Source organism: Heterodontus francisci, chromosome 8 (genome assembly GCF_036365525.1).
Source record: "Heterodontus francisci isolate sHetFra1 chromosome 8, sHetFra1.hap1, whole genome shotgun sequence".
NCBI classification, from domain to species: domain Eukaryota; kingdom Metazoa; phylum Chordata; class Chondrichthyes; order Heterodontiformes; family Heterodontidae; genus Heterodontus; species Heterodontus francisci.
Genome location: NC_090378.1, coordinates 93919701 through 93940991, shown reverse-complemented (window position 1 = coordinate 93940991; position 21291 = coordinate 93919701). Strand labels below are relative to the sequence as shown.

At 42.3% G+C, this 21291-nt stretch overlaps 1 protein-coding gene across 1 annotated transcript; it reads right to left on the bottom strand.

Moving 5' to 3' along the window:
• Window positions 1-310: 310 nt before the first annotated feature.
• LOC137372574 (regulator of G-protein signaling 4-like) lies at window positions 311-10916 on the bottom strand. Its single transcript, XM_068036510.1, has 5 exons — window positions 10830-10916; window positions 9694-9801; window positions 7559-7620; window positions 3836-4002; window positions 311-2002 (listed from the first exon to the last, which is right to left on the bottom strand). Exons 1-5 carry the CDS (start codon window positions 10871-10873, stop codon window positions 1805-1807), a joined length of 579 nt encoding a protein of 192 aa, XP_067892611.1. The 5' UTR covers window positions 10874-10916; the 3' UTR covers window positions 311-1804.
• Window positions 10917-21291: the final 10375 nt, after the last annotated feature.

Sequence of the window (21291 nt, the reverse complement as noted above, 5' to 3'; positions counted from 1 at the left end):
CCCCTTTATCTGTCTCTCTCGCTTGCCATCTCCTTTCTTTTTCATTCCCTTTCTCTTGTTATAATTTCCTCCTTTTTTGTCCCCCAACTTTCCTCTCTGGCCATAACCTATGGAACTGTACCAACAAAAGTCACCACTTTCAGGAAAGGAGGATGCAAGGTTGGAACAAAATTAAAATTCAAGTTAAGACAAGTCATTTTTTCCACATGTGGGGTATTTGATTTGACAATTAAAATAATAATGATTTCGACCAGTAGGTTAATATGAAACATAATTTATTGAACTATTCAAAACAAAAAGAAATTCCCATGCACTATAATTTAGTCAATAAATATAAAAGAGCAATGGTGGCTCTTAGAACAACTCTACATCTGCGGCTAAGCTTAGAATTCTGCTATTGTTTAGCTCCCATAAGTACATCACACTGCAGCCTGTCAGAGTAACTTAAATATAGTTAGAATTCAACAATACTGAAATATAAAAATAATTAAACTTTCACATTAATACTGAAATATAATAAATTATTCTCAGATAATGTCAAATGCCACAATTGACTTCAGTATACTCAAGTATATTCTTAACAAACATACAGAACAAGCAAGATTGTTGCTTCCATTGACCATGTTCCCCTATCATACACTCTGTTTTGTGTAATAACATATTTATGACAAGTTGAGGAATCTGCGCGTATCCATTGTCTCTCGAGATAAGGAGGCCCAAAAGGAAGGAAAGGTACATACACATTTCAAAACAATGAAAACTGTTTTCAAGTAGGTAGCATGCAAAATAGTACAGGAGGATTTCTGTCCAGACTGTCAGGTTGCATTTCCAAAAGAACTTTATCAATACTCATCAGCTGACAAAGAATCAACCAATGGTGGCCACATGTTGTCATACTGTCGTGTGCGTGATTCAATATTTTAATGATGAATTTATCTGGGAAACAATGTGTGCCTACAGCTTTTTTTAAATCATTCTTGAGAAGTTGGTGGTGAGCCTTCTTCTTGAACCTTTGCAGTCCACGTGGTGAAGGTAATCATACAGGGCTGTTAGCTAGGGAGTTCAAGGATTGTAACCCAGGAACCATGAATGAATGGTCTTATATGTCCAAGATGGGATGGTGTGTGACTTGGAGGGGTACTTGGAGGTAATGGTCCTTCTATGTAATATTGCTTAGAATGCAATATTGCTGTGCATTTTACTATTTATTCAACCTGTACTACAGTAAGCGCAAAGGAATGGACACCGTATGGAATACGAAAGAAAAAGAACTAAGAGGGTAGGCATCTCAGTACTGGTATTTTGTCAGTGTACACATGCATATGGTAAATAAATTGTAAAAAAAATATATTGAAACCCACTTGAAAATAAAACTTATGTAACAACCATGTGTGCTGAATTTATTTCAAATTATTCAGAATGCAAATTTGTTCATATCCCCTCATATAAATGTGTTCTCTCCCTAATTCCAGTGCGTATCATTGTGAAGGGCACAGAAAACAAGTTTGCACCACAAAAAAAATCATTTACTGCTATTACAAATACTACTGGGAAAAATTGAAAGATTCTACCGTTATCTTTTACTGAAATTGTATAAAAATGCTGCCTTCATTCTCAGGGGATTAAAGTGCTGTTTTGGCCAAATTTATTTGTGATAACTATCAGTAACAACAAGAATTTGGACCTTTGTTTTAAACATGATCTGACAAGTAATTTGATGTTATTATCACATAATCAACAACTTTGTGTTGACAGTCCAGATAAACTAAGCATATGAGCACTGTGGGTCAGAGACCAAAGGTGTTTATGCTTTGCCCCTTTGTTGGCTTCTGGCTTGAGTTTGGTTCAGTAAATCCAAGTAGACCTTTGACTTGAGGAACCTGGGGTAAGAGTCCTTCTGCATCAAGATTTGGATCTTGCTTTGTGCCTCATCAAAACAAGAGGAAGTTGGCTCTAGGATATTCTTTCTGGTCTCTTCTCTTATCTGTGATTCCAAGTTCACCTAAAAGTCCAAAAGGAAGAGTCCGTCAATACAACAGCATTAGTTCTTCTTTGTTATGCAGAACTGAGAAGTAAAACAGTGTATTTTTACTGGCAAGTTCTGATACTGTGTTTTATTATAAATCCAAAGTTATCTTTGCAATTAATCATAATGAAAATAATTTCAATAAATCAATGATCGTTGAAAAATATAGATAGTGGGCAATAAAAGCTACATCAATTAATGAACAAGGCTATTTATTCATCTTTAAATACAGTTGTAGCATTATTTTAGTGGTAGTTTAATGGCTGGCATTTTTGCGCAAGATTAGGACTCTGGCTAACATAAAGGGCTATCGGAGTGTCCTGGTCACCTCCAGCAACTGCATTTGAAAGCAACTTAGACTGTTGGATAAATGATTCACTTTATGAATGTCTCTCAGTCTCTCTGTTCACCCTGTGATCAGGTGTAAGATACACAATTAGTTTGGACCAGCTCAACCCAGTCCCTACTGGACACAGATGCACAACTCAAAACTGCACACAAGTTGGCACTAAACTGGCAATCTTACTCAGGCAGCCCATAAATATGCCTGGCATGAGAAATTGAAAAATATTATGCTGATAAGATGGGGAATGCTCTTCTGAAGCTGAGTTGAGGCAGATTCGAGGCAATTTTCTTTTACACGGATATGCAATAGCTAAATATTAGTACTTAATATTTTACACTGAGGACTACGTCAACATGCCTCACCAAAAAATATTAAATGAAAAATAATTCTTCTCGTCTTGTGTTAAAATGTTCAAGACCCAGAAAGGGTTTCAGTTTATAATCTAGGCTGACACTTCAGTGCAATATTGAGAGAGTGCTGCATTGTTGAAAGTGATGTTTTTGAATGAAAGGTTAAACTGAGCCTCCAACTGTTCAGACGGATGTATAAGATCCTATGGCACTACTTAATGAAGAGCAGAGGAATTCTCCTTGGTGTCCCTTGCCAACATTCCTCCCTCAACCAACATCACCAAAACAATCTGACTCGAAACATGAACAGAAAGTGCTGGAAATACTCAGCAGGTCTGGCAGCATCTGTATCGAGAGAAACAGAGTTAACATTTCAGGTCTGTGACTTTTCATCAGAACTGACCTGAAACGTTAACTCTGTTACTCTCTCCACAGATGCTGCCAGATCTGCTGAATATTTCCAGCACTTTCTGTTTTTATTTCAGATTTCCAGCATCCGCAGTATTTTGCTTTTATATTATCGAAACATCTGTTTCTCTTTCCACAGATGCTGCCAGACCTGCTTAGTATTTCCAGCACTTCCTGTTTTTATTTCACCAAAAGAAATTCTCTGGTTACTTATCACATTTGCTGGTCATGGGGCCTTGCTGTGAGCAAATGGCTGTTGCATTTTCCTATATTGCAACAGTGACTACACTTCAACAGTAATTAATTGGTTCTGAAGCACTTTGGGACTTTCTGAGGATGTGAAAGGTGCTGTATAAATGCAAGATCTTTCTTTGTATCCTTATCCACTCTAATATACATACTGGGAGGGGTGGGGGTGATGGGATATTAGTCCTCATCATATTGGACATGAGGCTCACGGCATAATTTATAGGGAACATTGGATCTCCATCTTCAGGTGCATACTTTCTAGGAACGAGTAAACATCAGGACCAGGAATAAGCCATTCAAGACCTTGAACCAGTTCTGTTATTCAAATTAGTTCAGAACCAATCTGTGCCTCAACTCCATTGACCAACCAATCTTTGATCCATTTTCCTTGAGACCCTTACCCAATAAAAATGTCTCCCCCACTAAATTACATTTTCTCCATGATTGCAGACTTACTTCTCTGGGAGACTCGACTGCAATGTATTCATTGAAAATCTTTTTTGCCTTGGAGGCCAGTTTTGCAGGTGACTTGCATTTTCTGTATTCCTCGCACGCCAGCCAGAACTTGATGTTTTCTTCACTGTACTCGGACTGAAGAAATTCAGTAAATGCTGCCAGGCCATCTGAGGAGGGGGGGAGGGGGGTGGTGTGGGTGAAGAAAATGAGAAGCCTCTGTTATGGCAGAAACTAACGGGCAATTCACCAGCAGTTAATGGACAATTACAGGATATAAATTATAGACGGCAGTGTTATCACACAAATGCTTAATGTGCTTGTATCAAATTCCACCTTCCTTGATTTTGACGGAGGTGTTGACTCAATTATTTATAAATAGGTTAACACTTCAGTTAAGATAGCAGAGAAAGGAGAATTTGATACATTGATATCAACCCCAACAGTAATTTCTACCTTCATGTTTTGGGTGAAGAAACACAATGGCGTCTTGCCATTGCCCATCTTCCATTATTGCGCAAAGTCAACATCTATCCTCACATCAGTTTTGCGTTTGTTTGTTCCAAACAGTATCATACAATTGAGAATTCAGGATGCCAGACTTTTATTAACAGTCTATTGTACAATGCAACAATTAAAAACAAGCAAGATCCTTCTCATGCCTTTGGGTAGAAAGGATCACAAACCATAATGAAATGGCACTTCTTGTTTTTCGCATGTATGCTATTGCTTCTCTATCACAAACAAATGTCATCGCATTCATTTATTTACTGACAGCCACATCATGCAATTAGCTGAAGTGTACATAGACGATTTTAAACAGAAATAGAAAAAAACAGCAATGCTTAATCGTAACTCAGCTCTCTAAATAGCAAGTCTCTGGAACATGGCCTTTCTTTCACATTTGCTTGCAACTTCAGTTCTTTTGGATGATTGAGCACAGTGTTGAATTTATTGGAGCAGAATTAATAGGAAAGTACATCAGGCCTTTTCACTCATTTGCACTCAAACACAGTCCTTCAAACAACTATCCTAACAAATGATGCGCTGTACGCATGAGTATAACATCTGTTCATAGACTCTGTTCTAGAAGAAATTGGCAGCAATTGACCCTCGCAGTGACCATGCCTCTGAAAAGATTGTTGGGAATCGAAGCAGCCTGTCTGTGAATGATAGTAAAACCCCAGGAGGCCAGTTATCCAGATGTGAAGTAGCATCTACCACATGGCTCTTGATGATTGAGACAGCTGTCAACACAAACAAGCACCCTTCTTGTAGGCCTCCAGAGCTGACTGCTTACACGTACATTAGGTCTGGAGCATGGGAAGGTCTGTCATTGGCACAGGGCTGCATGGGGCTCCCTGGTGACTGAACAGCACAACTTGGATTGCCAGATGAAACATTGCATCCCATCTCTTGCAGTCAGTGAGGGAAGGGAGGTCTAGCCTTTGCTTTGTTTGAAGTGACAGCTGTAATTTGTCAGCAGAGGAACTGACATCAGACCATGGGACAGTCCAGAACCTAAATCACACTGTAGAAAAATAGATGTAACCCCGTTCCCCGCTCCCGAGAAAAATGGTTAGCAGCCTGCTTTTCCTTTAAAGGGACACCGTCTTATAATGAAAAAGCATTTGAAATTTTTTTTTTGGTCTGGGGAAGAGAAAAAAGCCAGAAGAACCCTCCCAATAGTGATGACATCACAAAAAACTTTTTTAAAAGTTTGCAAAATATGTTTTCAGAAGACAGTGCCTCCCAGGGGCTCAGTGGATAAATGTACCGCATCATGTCATGTTAGACAGCAGTGGAATGTCCCAGGTTGAATCACTGAGGGGTTACCAATCTCAGCTCAGACAGCAGTGGGTTCACAAAACTTGGCACCTGAATCTCCTAATTAGGAAGTGGAGACAAAAATTATCACTATTTAGTGCCCACTGGCAAAACATATGCAGCTGGATAGAAGCTGATGCTAGCTAAGGTGATGGCCTCCAAGAATAAATAACTGCCAAGAAAGCTTGTCACTGCTCTCATGTGACAAATGGCTCCTTGTGTCATGTATCAGAGCCAGTAGAAGCAGATCCCATCACCAGTATTCACTGTCTTCCATTTAGGAAGAATATGGAGAGAATCTTTTTTAAAGATGGCATTCCTTTAAACATGTATTTTCCTGGCAGAATTTTTCCCTCTCTAGAATTAATTTATTAATTTTGGGACAGAACCACTGCCAGATTTGCTGATAATAAACATATATTTAAATTTATACTTAAATAAATGAACATCTGGGGGTAGATTCTCAGGCTTGAGTAATTGATTTTTTTCCCTCACGGTTATTTTTGAATTTCATCCTCTGATGTGATAGAATTTGGCCCTGTTCATTATAGGTATGTTCTGGTGAATTAACATAGTTTTTTTGTCTATAAACAAGCAGAGCTACGCTGGAAAACACAATTATGCAAATCTGCTGACTCTGCCATGTTTCTGGATACAGGCTGCGTTTCTAAGCAACCACTTGGATTCAAATTCTACAGAATATTTCAAAACCCTAGAAATATAATGAATGCAGTTCATCAATTACCTCAGTGAGGCACCTCAATAACCCCAGTGGAATACGACAATAACCCCAGCGGAATACCACAATACTCCCAGTGGAATACAACAATAACCCCAGCGGAATGCAACAATAACCCCAGTGGAATACAACAATAACCTCAGTGAGGCACTTCAATAACCCCAGTGGAATACAACAATAACCCCAGTGGAATACAACAATAACCTCAGTGGAATGCAACAATAACCTCAGTGGAATACCACAATAATTCCAATGGAATACAACAATAACCCCAGTGGAATACAACAATAACCCCAGTGGAATACAACAATAACCTCAGTGGAATGCAACAATAACCTCAGTGGAATACCACAATAATTCCAATGGAATACAACAATAACCCCAGTGGAGTACAACAATAACCCCAGTGGAATACAACAATAACCCCAGTGGAGTACAACAATAATCCCAGTGGAATACCTCAATAATCTCAGTGGAATACCTCGATAATCTCAGTGGAATACCTCAATAATTCCAGTGGAATACCTCAACAGCCCCAGTGAGGTACCTCATTAACTCCAGTGGAATAGATAGATAGCCCCAGTGAGGTAGCTCAATATCCGCAGTGGAATACATCAATACCTCCAGTGTTATACATCAATAACTCCAGTGAAAAGCATTAGAAGTTTCATAGAAAGAGGACAATTAATTTATAATGCTAATTTTGATAACCAAGGCCGATTAGTGAGGAAACTGGATCATTTTTATTACCACTAATTACAAATGGTTTGAATATCTTTTGTAAGGGATGAATATAAATTTAAATGGAGGTGCTCAAAATAGTAACTAATTTTTAATAACCACATGCTAATTTAAGATTTTGTATAATTGCTACAGAGAAGCTTTATAGAATAGGTGATGGCTCCTTGCAAAGATTGGTGATTTCTCAAGAGCTTTGTGTACTACAATATTAACCTTCTGGTATTAATAATGGGATTACTCACAGTTTATTAGGACTGTGCCAGTAATAGTTCAGAACCTAATGGCTTTTACATCAATTTATTGAGATAAATCTTCTAGGTATTTCCATTTACCAGGATGTTATTTTGAAGCAAATTCTGTAACAATGAATATTGATGAATGGATGAAACAAGTGTGATTCTTTTAAAAGAGCTACTTACCTTTATGAGATATTAGCTGTTGCAAAGATTCACTCCATTTCTTAACTTCATCACTACTGAGTCTAATCGGAGAAAGAGTAAGAGAATTGGTCAATTAGAGGCAAAGATTTTTCACACTATGGACTCAAAGGATTGTGTCCAACTGATCAATGCTGATAAGTAGGTTGTGTAAAATAAATGTAAACTTTATAGCTTAAATATGATTTACTATGGAATGCAAATAACCACCTACTGTATGCTTGTGGGAATTAAAGTTTATTTATCTATCCTTTAAATCTGCATAAGAGAGAATTCTACAATTGTGCCAATCCTGCATTTAAAAGGTTTTTTAATGGACCTTTATTACAACATTGCACCATCAAATTGGATTCATATGCATAGAACTCAACATTTTTCAGCACATAAAAAGTGGTCATAACATAAACTATTCAGCTGAAATTCTAGCAAGAATTCATCAGCGTGTAACAAGATTCAGTGCGCAAATGATTCTTCAACAAAGCTTGCTGAATAATGGCCAATCAGATCCCAAAAGTGTCATCTCAAGTGGAATTTTAACTCACTCAAAACTCATTCACTTGCACAGAGTCAAAATTGGGTGCTTCATCTCACTGAGGCTAGGGACTAGCCCAGTGCTTTACCATTAGCTGACTGTGCAATTGTTGATACTTGCACAGAACAGCAAAGGAATGGGAACTATTAACAATGGGAAAGATGCTGCTCTCTGAGGCTAGTTTCCACCACCCGCCTCCCAACACTCCCCCCCCACCCCCCCACCCTTCACCCCCCACTCTCCCATCTCTCCATCGAGCATTGGCAAGAGAAAGAGATTAGAGAAAGTTCATCGTATTAAATACGTCGGGGTTCCCACTCTTGACTATTATCCAGCGACCCCTGTTGGAATGTGTGGACATTGGTTGAGGGTAGATATTAGGCTTGGCAGTGGTGAGCTCTGCGGGTGAGACTGCAAGACATTCATTGCCTGGCCTCACACAATGAATGGGTGAGGTACCAGTGACCTGCAGAGACCATTGGAACTACATCCCAATCAAAATAAATGCCTTATGCAGAGGAGGGGAGAAAACTGGTGAGAAAAAAAACACATTTTTGCTCCTTATGACTTTAGAACTTCCCAGCTCTCCTCATGTGCTCAGTTCATCTCCACACTACTGGAAATTCAGGGGGGAGGAAATGAAAACTTCCAATTTGTCATAGTACTACATGAAGACTGCTTTCATGCTATCCTCATTCTGTTGATGCTGCCTGCTTCAATTATTAATATGGTCAAAACTCAACATGAGGTCCTTGTCAAGACTGGAGTAATGATCCAAAGCAATACTGAATTCACTTACTCTAACCTTCATATTGTAATAGGATGAGTGAAGATAGTAAATAAGATTGTTACATTTGTTAAATCATTGGTGCTATTGGTCCAAACAGTATTATTAGGTACTTCAATGAGCAGGTAGCTAGTAACAACAGGGTCAGCGGAGTATTATTTTTGAAAAGGGCTCTACTTAACTGATACCTTGTTACTAATGGATTAAGGTGCTCTTCACACATCTGTAGCAGGTTAACACATAAGAGGTTCTAATTGTAATATAAGAGGTATTTTGCCATTCCACGTGCTAGACAACCAATGTGGGGTTGGGGGGGTGGTGGAGAATAAAATCTGAACTCTACCCCACCCAATCATTTATTTAATGTGTTCTGATTTCTCCTACTAGTTTTCACGTATACACAAGTAAAATCAATCTACCTGACCTTTTAATATTGACCTTCTCAACCAGCTTGACTTTGAGAGTCATGAATCGTGTCGCTTTCTCCTGGGATTTGGGTGGTGGGGGGGGTGGGGGTGGTGGTTGGTGGTTTGTGGACATGTGGTTGGAAAAGAGTTGGCCAAGGGAAATCAAAGAGTGGCATCAAAATGGAAATAATGCAGGATCCAAATGGTTTGCTCATCATCACAGAAACCAGCAGGGATTCACAACACATTCTTTTTTAAATTGGAAGGAAGTAACGAAAAAACATAGATACAGACTAATTTTCTTCTCATTGCATCTGTGCATCTTGTGGTAAGGAACAGTGTAAAACTAGACATTGGATATTGTCTAAAGTAGTTTCAGGGAGACAGTTACCTGTGAGCTGCACCTGTTTTGTGCTTCTTGCTGGGTGCTGAGCTGTGATCACTCAGTGTCTCCCCTTTTGGCAACAAGAAGCCAAGACGATGTTTCATATCCTTTGCGCTGTGTGGAATCGACATAAATGTGATTAAGAAAAGGAGCACAAGCCTATTATACAAAGATTGCCAATGTCTCTGAAACCTCACAAGTATTGAAGTGCAACATAAAGTGCATTGACTAATTGTGAGTATCTTGCACAAGTAAATATATCAGTGATAAAGCATTTCAATGAATATGCAGTATATATTATAATTCATTTAAACAATAGTACTTTACTACAATGGTCTGTAATATAAGACTCATTGTTTGCAGCTCCCAGATTTTTAAAAAAATGTGGAGCAGCACTCTATAATGAGGCTTTACCAGACTCTTACAAGGGCTGTTGTAGGGAGGAGTTAGTGTATCAGATGGAAATAACTTTAACTATTGGAAAAGTAAACTATTCCAGAGAAAAACACAGATTTTTTCTTTTAATTGTCATGTTCTGGGGCTTGAATTGTTGCTAATACCAAGCCATTATTAAGACACAAAAATAGCAACCAGCTCAGTGCAGAAATAATTCTTTTACATTAATTATTTTCCTCAGTTAAATTCAAGCCCTTCAAAGAACTGACATCACATTCAGGAAACTAAACGTGTCACAACAGGCAAGGGTCTAATAAAAGGTCTATCAAAAAATACAAAGCATACTGTTATCTAACATAAGCAGAGCTCAGAGGGATTTATAGCAGCAACATCTATCATTACGAGGACAAAAATTGTTTTGATATGAATTCCCTTCTTTTTGAAATTGATATTTTTACACAGAACTGAAAGAAGCTGTGAACCAGGTATCTGTGCAGGTCTCAACTTAATTCAGCTCTCTGTGCCTTCTTCATAAAAATGAAAGCTAGACAAACCACCCAATAATTCACACCACGCTGCCACAAACATTCCCATTTTTAAAAAATTTGTCTGATCATTTAAAGTCCATAAAATACACACATATTATTACCTTATAAGCAATATTTGGTTAAACAAAATGGTAAGTGAACACCACTGGAAATATAAGCACAAAAAAAGATCTGAACTCCATGCAGTTAAAGACATACCTTCTTAGGCAAGTAGCAGGCAGTGCGGCTAGTCCTTTACACATATTGATATTAATCAGTCTCTGTCGACTATGTCAATGCTTCACTTTGGCTTTTGGTTTCTGATCCAGCTCTCAGCAGCGACAGGGCTTTTATATGGTGTTGTCAATGTACAGGGGCCAAACAGCTGGCCAATGACAACCATTGCAGTAAACCGGCAGTGATGACGATTATCAGCCAAAGTCAACAGTCAGACAAGCATGATACACTGAGCAGCAACAACTCATTTCTCTTACCAGAAATTACAACCCTGATCTATGTCCCAACACCTTTGAGAAACTGCTGCTAATCGCTGGATTTTCCCCAAAGAGAATTACGCGCATCCTGGGCCTGGAATCTGCAAAGAACTAAAAAATAAATTACTGTTAGGTATACCTTGCTCTTAATCATTTCATTATGGGTTTGCTTTTAACACTAACTCACTAATGATATTAAAACACAATACAAATACATATATATCAGTTGAATAAATACGACTGTGGTGCTTGGAGCTCCTCAATCTCTTGGTATTGTTTCAAAACTGAACTACCAAAACCCACCAAGCATTTCTTTTCACAGATCCTTGCCTGCCAATAAGGCATTCTTTAAATTAATCATTTGGCTCCTTTATTTCCTGGGTGCTAGGCAATCCATTACTAGTCAAAAGGAAAAATTTGCTCCGAGCATTTTTAACTCATTGAGGGCCAAGCTAACCTTATGCTGTGGTATATCTCCAGACATGCTGAAGCACACGATGGTACATTTTAGCATGTTAGGAATTAAGTTGAAGTGTGTTTTATGGATTTAGTTCTGTCAACTTTGAAGAGTTCCAACTGTATTGCAAATATAATACAGGAAGGAAGTATCTTTGTTTTTGTAAAAAATCCCTTAATATATTCTGGTATCTCTTAAATAAAATACTGCACTTCTATATTCTACTTATTCACTGACCTTGATTATATTACAAATTGGGGTTAAGATACAGATCACCTATGATCTAACTGAATGGCAGAACAGGCCTGATGGGCTGAATGGTCTACTCCTGTTCTATGCTCCTATGATTACATCACATAAAGCAAAGTCTCATGTGTGTGTGAGTGTACAAAGTAAGCTGGAGGTTACTCTGTTTTATGTCATGTAATGTGCAATATTATCAGGAGCAGTAAGTAAATAGAAATTGTATTTTTATTAAACAGAATAGTATGGGAGCATGATTGCTTCTTTCAGGTTCAATCTATATGATAATGTACACAGTTTTGTTGCAATTGTAAATAAGTGCGCCACTCTGCAATAAAGTTTATATCTTACCTCTTTATAAATATCAAGATTCCACAGAAAATAGTTTCTTTTTTATATATTCATTCATGGGATGTGAGCATCACCGGTAAGGCCAGCATTTATTGCTCATTGCTAATAGCCCTTGAGAAGGTGGCAGTGAACTGCCTTCTCAAACTGCTGCTGTCCCTGTTGTGAATATACTTCCGTAGTGCTGTTAGGGAGGAATTTCCAAGATTTTGACTCAGTGATGATGAAGGAACAGCGATATAGTTCCAAGTCAGGATGGTGTGTGGCTGGGAGGGGAACTTGCAGGTGGTGGTGTTCCCATGCACCTGCTGTCCTTGTCCTTCTAGGTGGTAGAGGTTACAGGTTTGGACAGTGCTGTCGAAGGAGCCTTGGTGAGTTGCTGCAGTGCATCTTGTAGATGGTACACACTGCTGCCACTGTGCTTTGGTGCTGGAGAGAGTGAATGTTTAAGATGGTGGCTGGGATGCCAATCAAACAGGCCAGTTTGTCCTGAACAGTGTGGAGCTTCTTGAGTGTTGTTGGAGCCGCACTCATCCAGGCAACTTGAGAGTATTCCATCACACTCCTGACTTGTGACTTGTAGATAGTGGACAGGCTTTAAGGAAGTTGGGAAGATGTTCCAGGCTGCAGGGTGGGTGGCACAGTGGCGGAGTGGTTAGCACCGCAGCCTCACAGCTCCAGCGATCCGGGTTCAATTCTGGGTACTGCCTGTGTGGAGTTTGCAAGTTCTCCCTGTGTCTGCGTGGGTTTTCTCCGGGTGCTCCGGTTTCCTCCCACAAGCCAAAAGACTTGCAGGTTGGTAGGTAAATTGGCCATTATAAATTGCCCCTAGTATAGGTAGGTGGTAGGGAAATATAGGGACAGGTGGGGATGTGGTAGGAATATGGGATTAGTGTAGGATTAGTATAAATGGGTGGTTGATGGTCGGCACAGACTCGGTGGGCCGAAGGGCCTGTTTCAGTGCTGTATCTCTAAACTAAAACTAAACTACAAGGAATGTACAAGGGAAGGGATGGGGATGATTTGGTTATGGTGGAAGGAGAATCCAGAAGTGTGGAAACAGTTGGAGGATGTGGGAGGAACAGAGGGTTGTTGGGATGAGGAAGTGGTGGGAGCATTGGGATGGTGGTGTTAGGAGTCGGATATTTTAAAGAGGTGGAGGGGATCTGGAATAGTAGGAGTGGTTTGTAGGGCCTGGAAATATTGAGGTAGGTGTGTCGATGATCTGGAACTGCTGGGAAGTGTAAGGTTAGATTTGGAAACAGAGTGCTAAGCTCTGGGACGAGTTTTCTGGGATGTGGGATCAGGTGGCCAACCCTCCAGGATTGCCATTGAGTCCCCAGGAATTAGGATTAATGTGAGCCACCCAGGAAAAAAAATCATAGGTGTCATAAAAAAATAGCTTATAGTTTCAATTTTCTTTAAACATTTTGGTTGACTAGTTATACAAATATTAGACATGAGTAGAAGCCTCTTTGACTGACCGTCAAGAATCATCCAATCATGTAATGAAGTGTCTATTCACTTTTCAATTGTCTGGAATAGATATGTTGGGGGCCCAATGACGGAACTGTAGGGGAGGGATGGTTGGAGGCAGGAGATCATGTGATGACACCTCCAAGAATACATCCAACCAGAGTTGGCAACCTTAGTGTGGGACCAGGAGAGAATTCCCATGATTCAGAAGTATGTAGGAAGGGAGTATAAGGGTCTGATATGGTTGAGGAAAAGTCTTGAGATCTGGCTGGATTGAAGAGGAGTAGGAGGAGGCAACTATCTGGAGGAGACTGGCGGCTGAAATTTTAGGTCCCGCCAGAGGAGGGAACAGAGGTAGAAAATAGCAGCACTGGCAGTTGTGCCGGTTTCCCGTTGTGTTCCATCTCGCCGGCGAGTTTCATCAGGGCAGGGGTTAGGGCATCCCTGAAAACCTGCCCAATTCACAAGTGTGTCCAATGAAACTAGCTTAAGGGCTCATTGAGAGCTCTTAGAGAGTCAGCTTGAGATTTTGGTGGGGCCGCATGGGTCGGGGGCAGACCAGGTGCATGGATGGAGCAACACAGCAGGAAGCCAGTCATGGCTGCCCCAAGAAATTAGATGGCCCCCCAAAAAGGAAAACAGCTGAGAGAGGCACTCAGCCCTTGGCACACAGGGACCATTGGGCGTGCACAGGTTGTGGGGTGAGTTGACTAGGTGCTTGGGCAGTGCAGGGGGTCAGAAACCTCCTGGCATCACAGGGCATAAGAGGAGGTGGCAGGACTTCCAGATACAATTGGGAGGTCACCTCAGCTGGAAATGGGAGCCAGTAGCAATGAGAAACAACATCTCCCACAGGAAGGACAGAGCCCCAGGCAGAAGGAGGGTCCTGGAGAGGGGCAAAAGGCAGGAAGGCCACAGAGGCCACAACCCCAGCATAGAATCTACTGGAAAAGAAGGAGCTAACTTGAGATAACTGTGAACCAGTGCCGCAGGAGACAGCAACTCTCCAGGTAGATGGTCACAGTGATTTGTGGCCTCGTTGCAGATGATCTCACACCTGGTCACCGTCCCCTGCCAGTAGCCATGAGAGTCACTGTGGCCTTGAACTTCTTGGCCTCCGGGTCCTTCCAAGGATCAGCTGTGGACCTTGGTGGCACCTCGCAAATGGCTCCACACCACAGCATCTCACAGGTTACTGATGCCCTTCTTGCAAGAGTTGGACAGTACATGCAATTCCACACAGATGGGGCCTCACAGGCATTGAGGGTAGTGGGTTTCACCTTCCTTGCTGGATTCCCCCAGGGAGAGGGCATCATTGATTGCACCCATGTGGCCATCAAGGCACGAACTGACCAGCCAGTTAGATTCATCAACAGGACGGGCTTCCACTCCCTCAATGTTCAGCTGGTCTGCGACCACAACAAGAGCTTCCGACATGTGTGCACTCGCTTTTCTGGCAGCTGCCATGATTCCTTCATCCTCTGGAATCCAGGCTGCCGCAGATCTTCATTCCACTCCCAAACTACGTGGATGGATTCTAGGGAACAAGAGATATCCCTTGAAGATATGGCTACTCACTCCATTACCTGATCCTGAGATGGAGTCACAGAGGCACTTCAACCGAAGCCATCTGCTCACAAGGATCACCATCGAGCAGGCCATCGGGCTTCTGAAGATGCAGTTCTAGTGCCTGGACCGGTCAGGTGGTGTCCTGTAGCACACTGCTGCAAGAGTATCATGCATTGTGGTGGTCTGGTGCATTGTCCATAACGTGGCCCTCCAGAGACAGGCAATCAAGGGATTTGGCGAGTGGGCAGGAAAGTGGAGTTAAATCCTAAGATCAGCCATGGTCGTTTTGAATGGCAGAGCAGGCTCGATGGGCCATATGGTCTACCTCTGCTCCTATTTCTTGTGTTCTTGTAAAGGCGTAGATCTTGAAAAGGGTGAAGCACTAGACTGACACAGTTCATCAGAAGAAGAGGAGGAGGATGACATGGAAGTCGAGAAGGAAGTGGAGGACGAGGAGGAAGATGCAGAACACAGAGGTGCCCCAGTTACACAGGGAGGTGGCAGGGCACGGGTCTTGTCAGGATGCCAACAACATCAGGGATCATCTGATCCAGGCACATTTCAGCTCAACATTTTTAACCCAGGAGGACAGCATGGTCTAGAATTCACTGTGAGCTGCCTGTGAGAGCACTTCCATTGAAGACGCAGCCTGGAATAGATCCACTCTTACCACCAATGAAAGACGTACATATGTCCAGAGGTTTCACTGTCGCTGTTTAAGGACCCTTGCTTCCCTTCACCACTTCATCCCTCCTTCCTAGCTTCACCATTAATAAAAGGAAGCTCATACACCTGGAATCAGGTGTTGAAAAATGGAAAAAGTGCAGTTACAGGTGAGGCAAACCTCAGTGACCCACTCAGTGCTCTGCCCAAGGCTGTGGTCTCTGCTGTCGGCCACTTCTATGCAGTGCCCCCTTGTGGCCTCGGAGAAAGTGGAAGCAGCTTGCTCACATCTCTGCTTGCAGCTGAGATGCACGTGGAGGTGTCAGTGGGGTCACATCCAAAGGCTTCTGCACTGCCTGATGATGATGATGATGCCCCATAAGAGGTGGCACCCTCATTCTCCTTGGTGACTGCCTCGGTCCTTGGATGGCACTCCAGATGGCTGGAAGGGAGCACCAGTTGGGGCGTAATTGGCATTCCCTCCAAATATCTCTACGCCACCAGAGCAACTGAGCAGTCCATGCTACAGAGTGTGGCATGCATTCTGAGAACATCAGTGCACAGTCCCTGCATGCACGCAAGTGTCTCTCCATGAGGTTGGCCACCCTCAATGCTCATGCATTGCAAGCTCTGAGCCATGGAGATGTACATGAGCTGAATGGACTCCTTCATTCTCAGCCCATGACCTTGCACTGCCTCAGGGAACTCTCAAATGTGTTGCTGCTAGTCTAAGTGATGATGATGATGATCACTTGTGAGTTCTTGTGACTCCCGAGGCCTTGCGTCCTCGCCCAGCTGAACATGGCTGTGTCTGCCCTCCATCCTCCGAGGGCAACAGACCACAGCTGACTCTGTCTCTCTCAACTCCTCGTGCTCACTCGTGATGTGTTCATCACCTAGCACCACCCAATCTAAGCATATGCAAGGATTCACTAAGGTGATTGTATCTGCGCTGGTGAAGGGTGCGCTTGAAAGGTGTGATGGTGCTTACTCTGATGTGTCTGTTGGCAGCACTTGCCCCTGTGCAGACACAGAAATCTGTCCTTCCCCCTCGACGCCTGGACCTGTGGGAGACACAAGAAGAGATTGTGAGAACAAAAACATGGAGAGCAGAAGCATCTGCAGTGCTAATTATTCCCAATGCAGCTGAGTCTTCGGCAAGCTGTTGGACGTTGCAGAGTACACGGCACCCGATTCATCTACACATTGCAGTATCTAGTCACCCTCTCCATAGGACTGCCCATCGCGCCTTCCCCTACTTGCACATGGTCAGCCACCCTGGCAATCTCCATTTCTCCCTCCTCCATGACGGACACAATGAACTGTATTTTATAGGCCCCCTAGGAGCAGGAGTGGAGGAGGGGGGCTCATAAAATTGCAATGGAAGGTGGGGGGGGTTGCAGGTGGGGGCAGGATTGGTGGAGTGCCCATCGCCTTCCCAATGCTCTGGAATTTAGTCTGGGATGGGGAAGGCTGAAAATGGCCTTCCCGCCCAGAGGTCCAATGAGGCCCTTAAGTGGCCAGTAACTCAAGGCGGTCTCCCTGTGGGCTTTGGGGGATGGGGGAGAGGCTCCTCCATGGGCAATCTGTGACCCATGGAGGGCCCCAAGCGGCAAAGGCCGCTCCTCTGCTAACAACTCCTTCGTACCTCAATGTCCACCCTCCCGCCTCACCTTGCTGGGGCCTGCTCGACTAACCCTGGCGACCGCGCCACGCTTACCTGGGGTCCAGGGCTCCAGTGATGGTCCTGGTCCCGTGCCTCTTGTAGCTCTGTCAGTGATCACCGCTCCCAGTGGCACTGCCAATACTACTGAGCCGCCAGCCCTTTGATTGGCTGGCAGCTCTGGGAGGCGGAATCCTCTTTAAACAGACAGGGTCCTTGGCACCAGGTAGTTAAGTGCCCGAGTGCCATTGAATAGAGCTGGGGGGCTCCAAAGGGCCGAGGCAGGGTTCCTCTCACCTTTTGAGCCTGGCGTGGAGACTCCCGTCAGCTTCATAAAATCTAAAGAATAGGTTGCGTGCTCCTCCTCCAGTCTGCACTCTTCCTGCAAGGACAAAAGACAGATAGATAAGGCACTGTTGGCCTCTATGGTCAATGCCATTGGCTCATTGACATAAGAAGCTGTTTGTATCAGTGCTGGAAAGTCCTCAACAGCACTATGGTTCTCAGCCTTGCTGAGGGGTCAGTAAATACCCTGGGCACACATTCCTTCCATGTTCAGGAGCGGCACGTGCCCACAGGCTCCTTAGATGGCTTATCTACTGGAGACTGAATACCCAGAGGCCTGATATGAGAGTCTGATGTTGCACTGGCAACTTGCCAAGGCTCCTTCGACAGCACCTTCCAAATCCACAATCTCTACCACCCTCAAGAACAAGGGCAGCAGGTTCCTCTCTAAGCCACACACCATCCTGACTTGGAAATATATCACCTTTCCTTCACTGTCGCTGGGTCAAAATCCTGGAACTCTATTCCTAACAACACATGGACTGCAGCGGTTCAAGAGGGTGGCTCATCCCCACCTTCTCAAGGGCAATTAGGAATGGGAACCAAATGCTGGCCTTGCCAATGACACTCATATCCAACCCACCATGCTAGAGTGAATAAGGTCACTAAACCTTTTCCTGCACTGGACCCAGTTCCTCCTGACCACACATCATCTGCTCACGTTCTCACCTCTATCCATTCCTGCTTGGTTTGGGAGGGTGACCTCCTCTTAGCACCCACCAGAAAGAGGACCTCCCTCCTCTCCCTCCAGGACCTCCAGGTTTGTGTCTACAAAGTGAGGGCAGCCCTGCCCCAGGTTCCAAGCTGCTGCCTTTCCTGTTCCATGTCTGCTACTGCAATTCAATAAGTGAAACAGCAGCCACAGTGATGGTTGCCATGGTCTGTTTAAATCAGGCGTGCCCTCACTCAGTCCTGACTAGGATGTGATGCTATGAGGGGGTTGGATTTGATATTATTTTGATAGATGGGAGGCTGAAGGAGAATATAGGTTGTAAGCCGTTATTATTTTCTTGCAACCAAACAGATGTTTTACTGAAGTGACTTTCCAGCATTGCTTAACAGTAATTACAATATAAGAGCACTAAGCTCTTCAAATAACTTAAACATGGCTCCCCAGTTCATTGTTGGAAAAGTAATTTGTACAAATGCATCACTGAGAAAGCCCTACAGCCACAACTCAGAAACTGGCTTTATCTGGTTAAAGTCCCAATATCTGCGGTTCTCAGGTGGGTGGCACTGCAAACAACTATGTGACAGTGTCATCAGTCATCGGGCCAGAGCATGGAGCTTTTCACCACAGGTAAACATAACAAATAAGAGAGCAACACTACCTGCCCTGGGGATGGAGCTTCAACAACTTAGGGGTATGTATAATAAATGGGTAAATTTGAACATGGCAGCAAAGCATGCAAAGACCTGCCAGAAATCGTGTCATACCTAAGAAGGCCCACACTATATGCATTAGTACATTAGTAAAGAAAGAACTAGCACATCACATGACCTCAGGATGTTCCATGGTACTTTATAGGTAATGAAGAACTTTTGAAGTGCAATCACTATGTAATGTAGGAAACATAGCAGTCAATGTGCACATAACAAGATCCCACAAACAGAACTGTGATAATGACCAGGTAATCTGTTTTTACTAATGTTGGTTGAAGGATAACTATTGGCCAAGACAACAGGGAGAACTCCCCAGCTCTATTTTGAAATAGCGTCTTGGACCTTTTACATCCACCCAAGACTTTAGAAAGGGCCTCAGTTTAATCTCTCACTCAGCAGGCAATACCTCTGACCTCTGATACCCTAATGCAGCAGTCCCTCAATACTAAAATAGAGTGTTAGCCTATGTGTCATGGATGAGGCTTGAACCCATTAACTTCTGACTCAGAGCCTACCACCTAGTCAAGGCGGACACCGATAAGAACACCTAGTAAAGGTCAAATAATATCAAGCTTCCCTGGTGCAATGAGTCAGAAAATAGAATTTCAGCCTTGGAACTGGTTCATATTAAACAGCAACAAAGTGGAGTCATAAAGGAGCCACACATGGTAGTTAACTATATGTTTGCTGTGGAAGTAAGCAGATGAAATGAAAGATTCTATTTGAAGTCAACCATATATACCAGGTACATATACTCTTAATAGTTATGTGTGTCTATATATAGATAAATGGATACTACATATATAGTTATGTGATGTACACACAAATATGCAGAGGCGCAGATGATAAGTTGGGTTTATTTTCACTGCTGATTTCAGAGCTATATTAAAATTATTTCAGTACAATCTGACCCTTTGCTTTGAGTGTTCTTCAGCTATTGACTACTTTCAAAACACTTGAATATAGAATTACATATTATGTAAATATTATTAGATATGAAAACAAAGAGAACAAGTACTTAACCATAGGTGAACCAAGAGGTTGGATATAAAGGTCAGAAAATACATGAAATACAAAAGGTTTCATGAATAGATTGGACACAATGGCCTTGAAATTATGGTAAATGATACTAGCAGAAGGAAGCGTAAAACATTAGTTTGAAATGACTCTCTGCTATTTTAGAGGGAGTTATCCAATTTATGTTAAACAGTTAATGGCTGCATTAAAATAGGAAAGAGAGGAGTTTCTGTATTATCCTATGAAATAATTTCAAGGCCAAAGACAATAAGATCAAAAAATACTGGAAATGCATCATCAGTTAGTCAGCATGTAAAAGAAAAGATAGGTTGACATTTCATTTCAGGCTCTTGCCTGATACATTCATCTTTCCTTATCGTTCAGAAGTCCTTGTGCATTTCTAACAATTCCTGTTTTCTTCTTTTCAATTTTATTATTGATATATTCGTCAATTGGAGATGCTACTTAGGAATCCTTAGTTGCAAGTACCGAAAGAGCCCATTCACCCTTAGTGTAAGTGTAGGTGTACCAACAGTACCAGAGGAGAACAGTCACCTCTAGTGTAAGTGTAGGTGTACCAACAGTACCAGAGGAGAACAGTCACCTCTAGTGTAAGTGTAGGTTAACACTAGTACCAGAGGAGCTCGGTCACAGAAAATATGGGGAAAACAGCAGGGGAGATGGGCTAAGTGGATAGCTCTACCAAAAAGCTGACACAGGCATGATGGACCAAATGACCTCCTTCTGTATTGTATTGTTCTATGAATCTATGATCCATGCATGTTCTCCACTGAAAGTTTTTTTTTATGTGCAGATAAATAGATGTGTTAAAGGAGCTGACAATAGCTTGGATTTTGTTCTCGGAGATATTGCTACTATGAGGCTTTTATGACTACCCCACTACCAGGTTAGATAACAGACTGAATTCGAGTTTTCTAATATAATGTTTAATACTAGGAGGGGAAAATGTCCAAAATGGACAGGAGATAGCTTTATCACTTGCATACAGTGCAATTAGGGCAA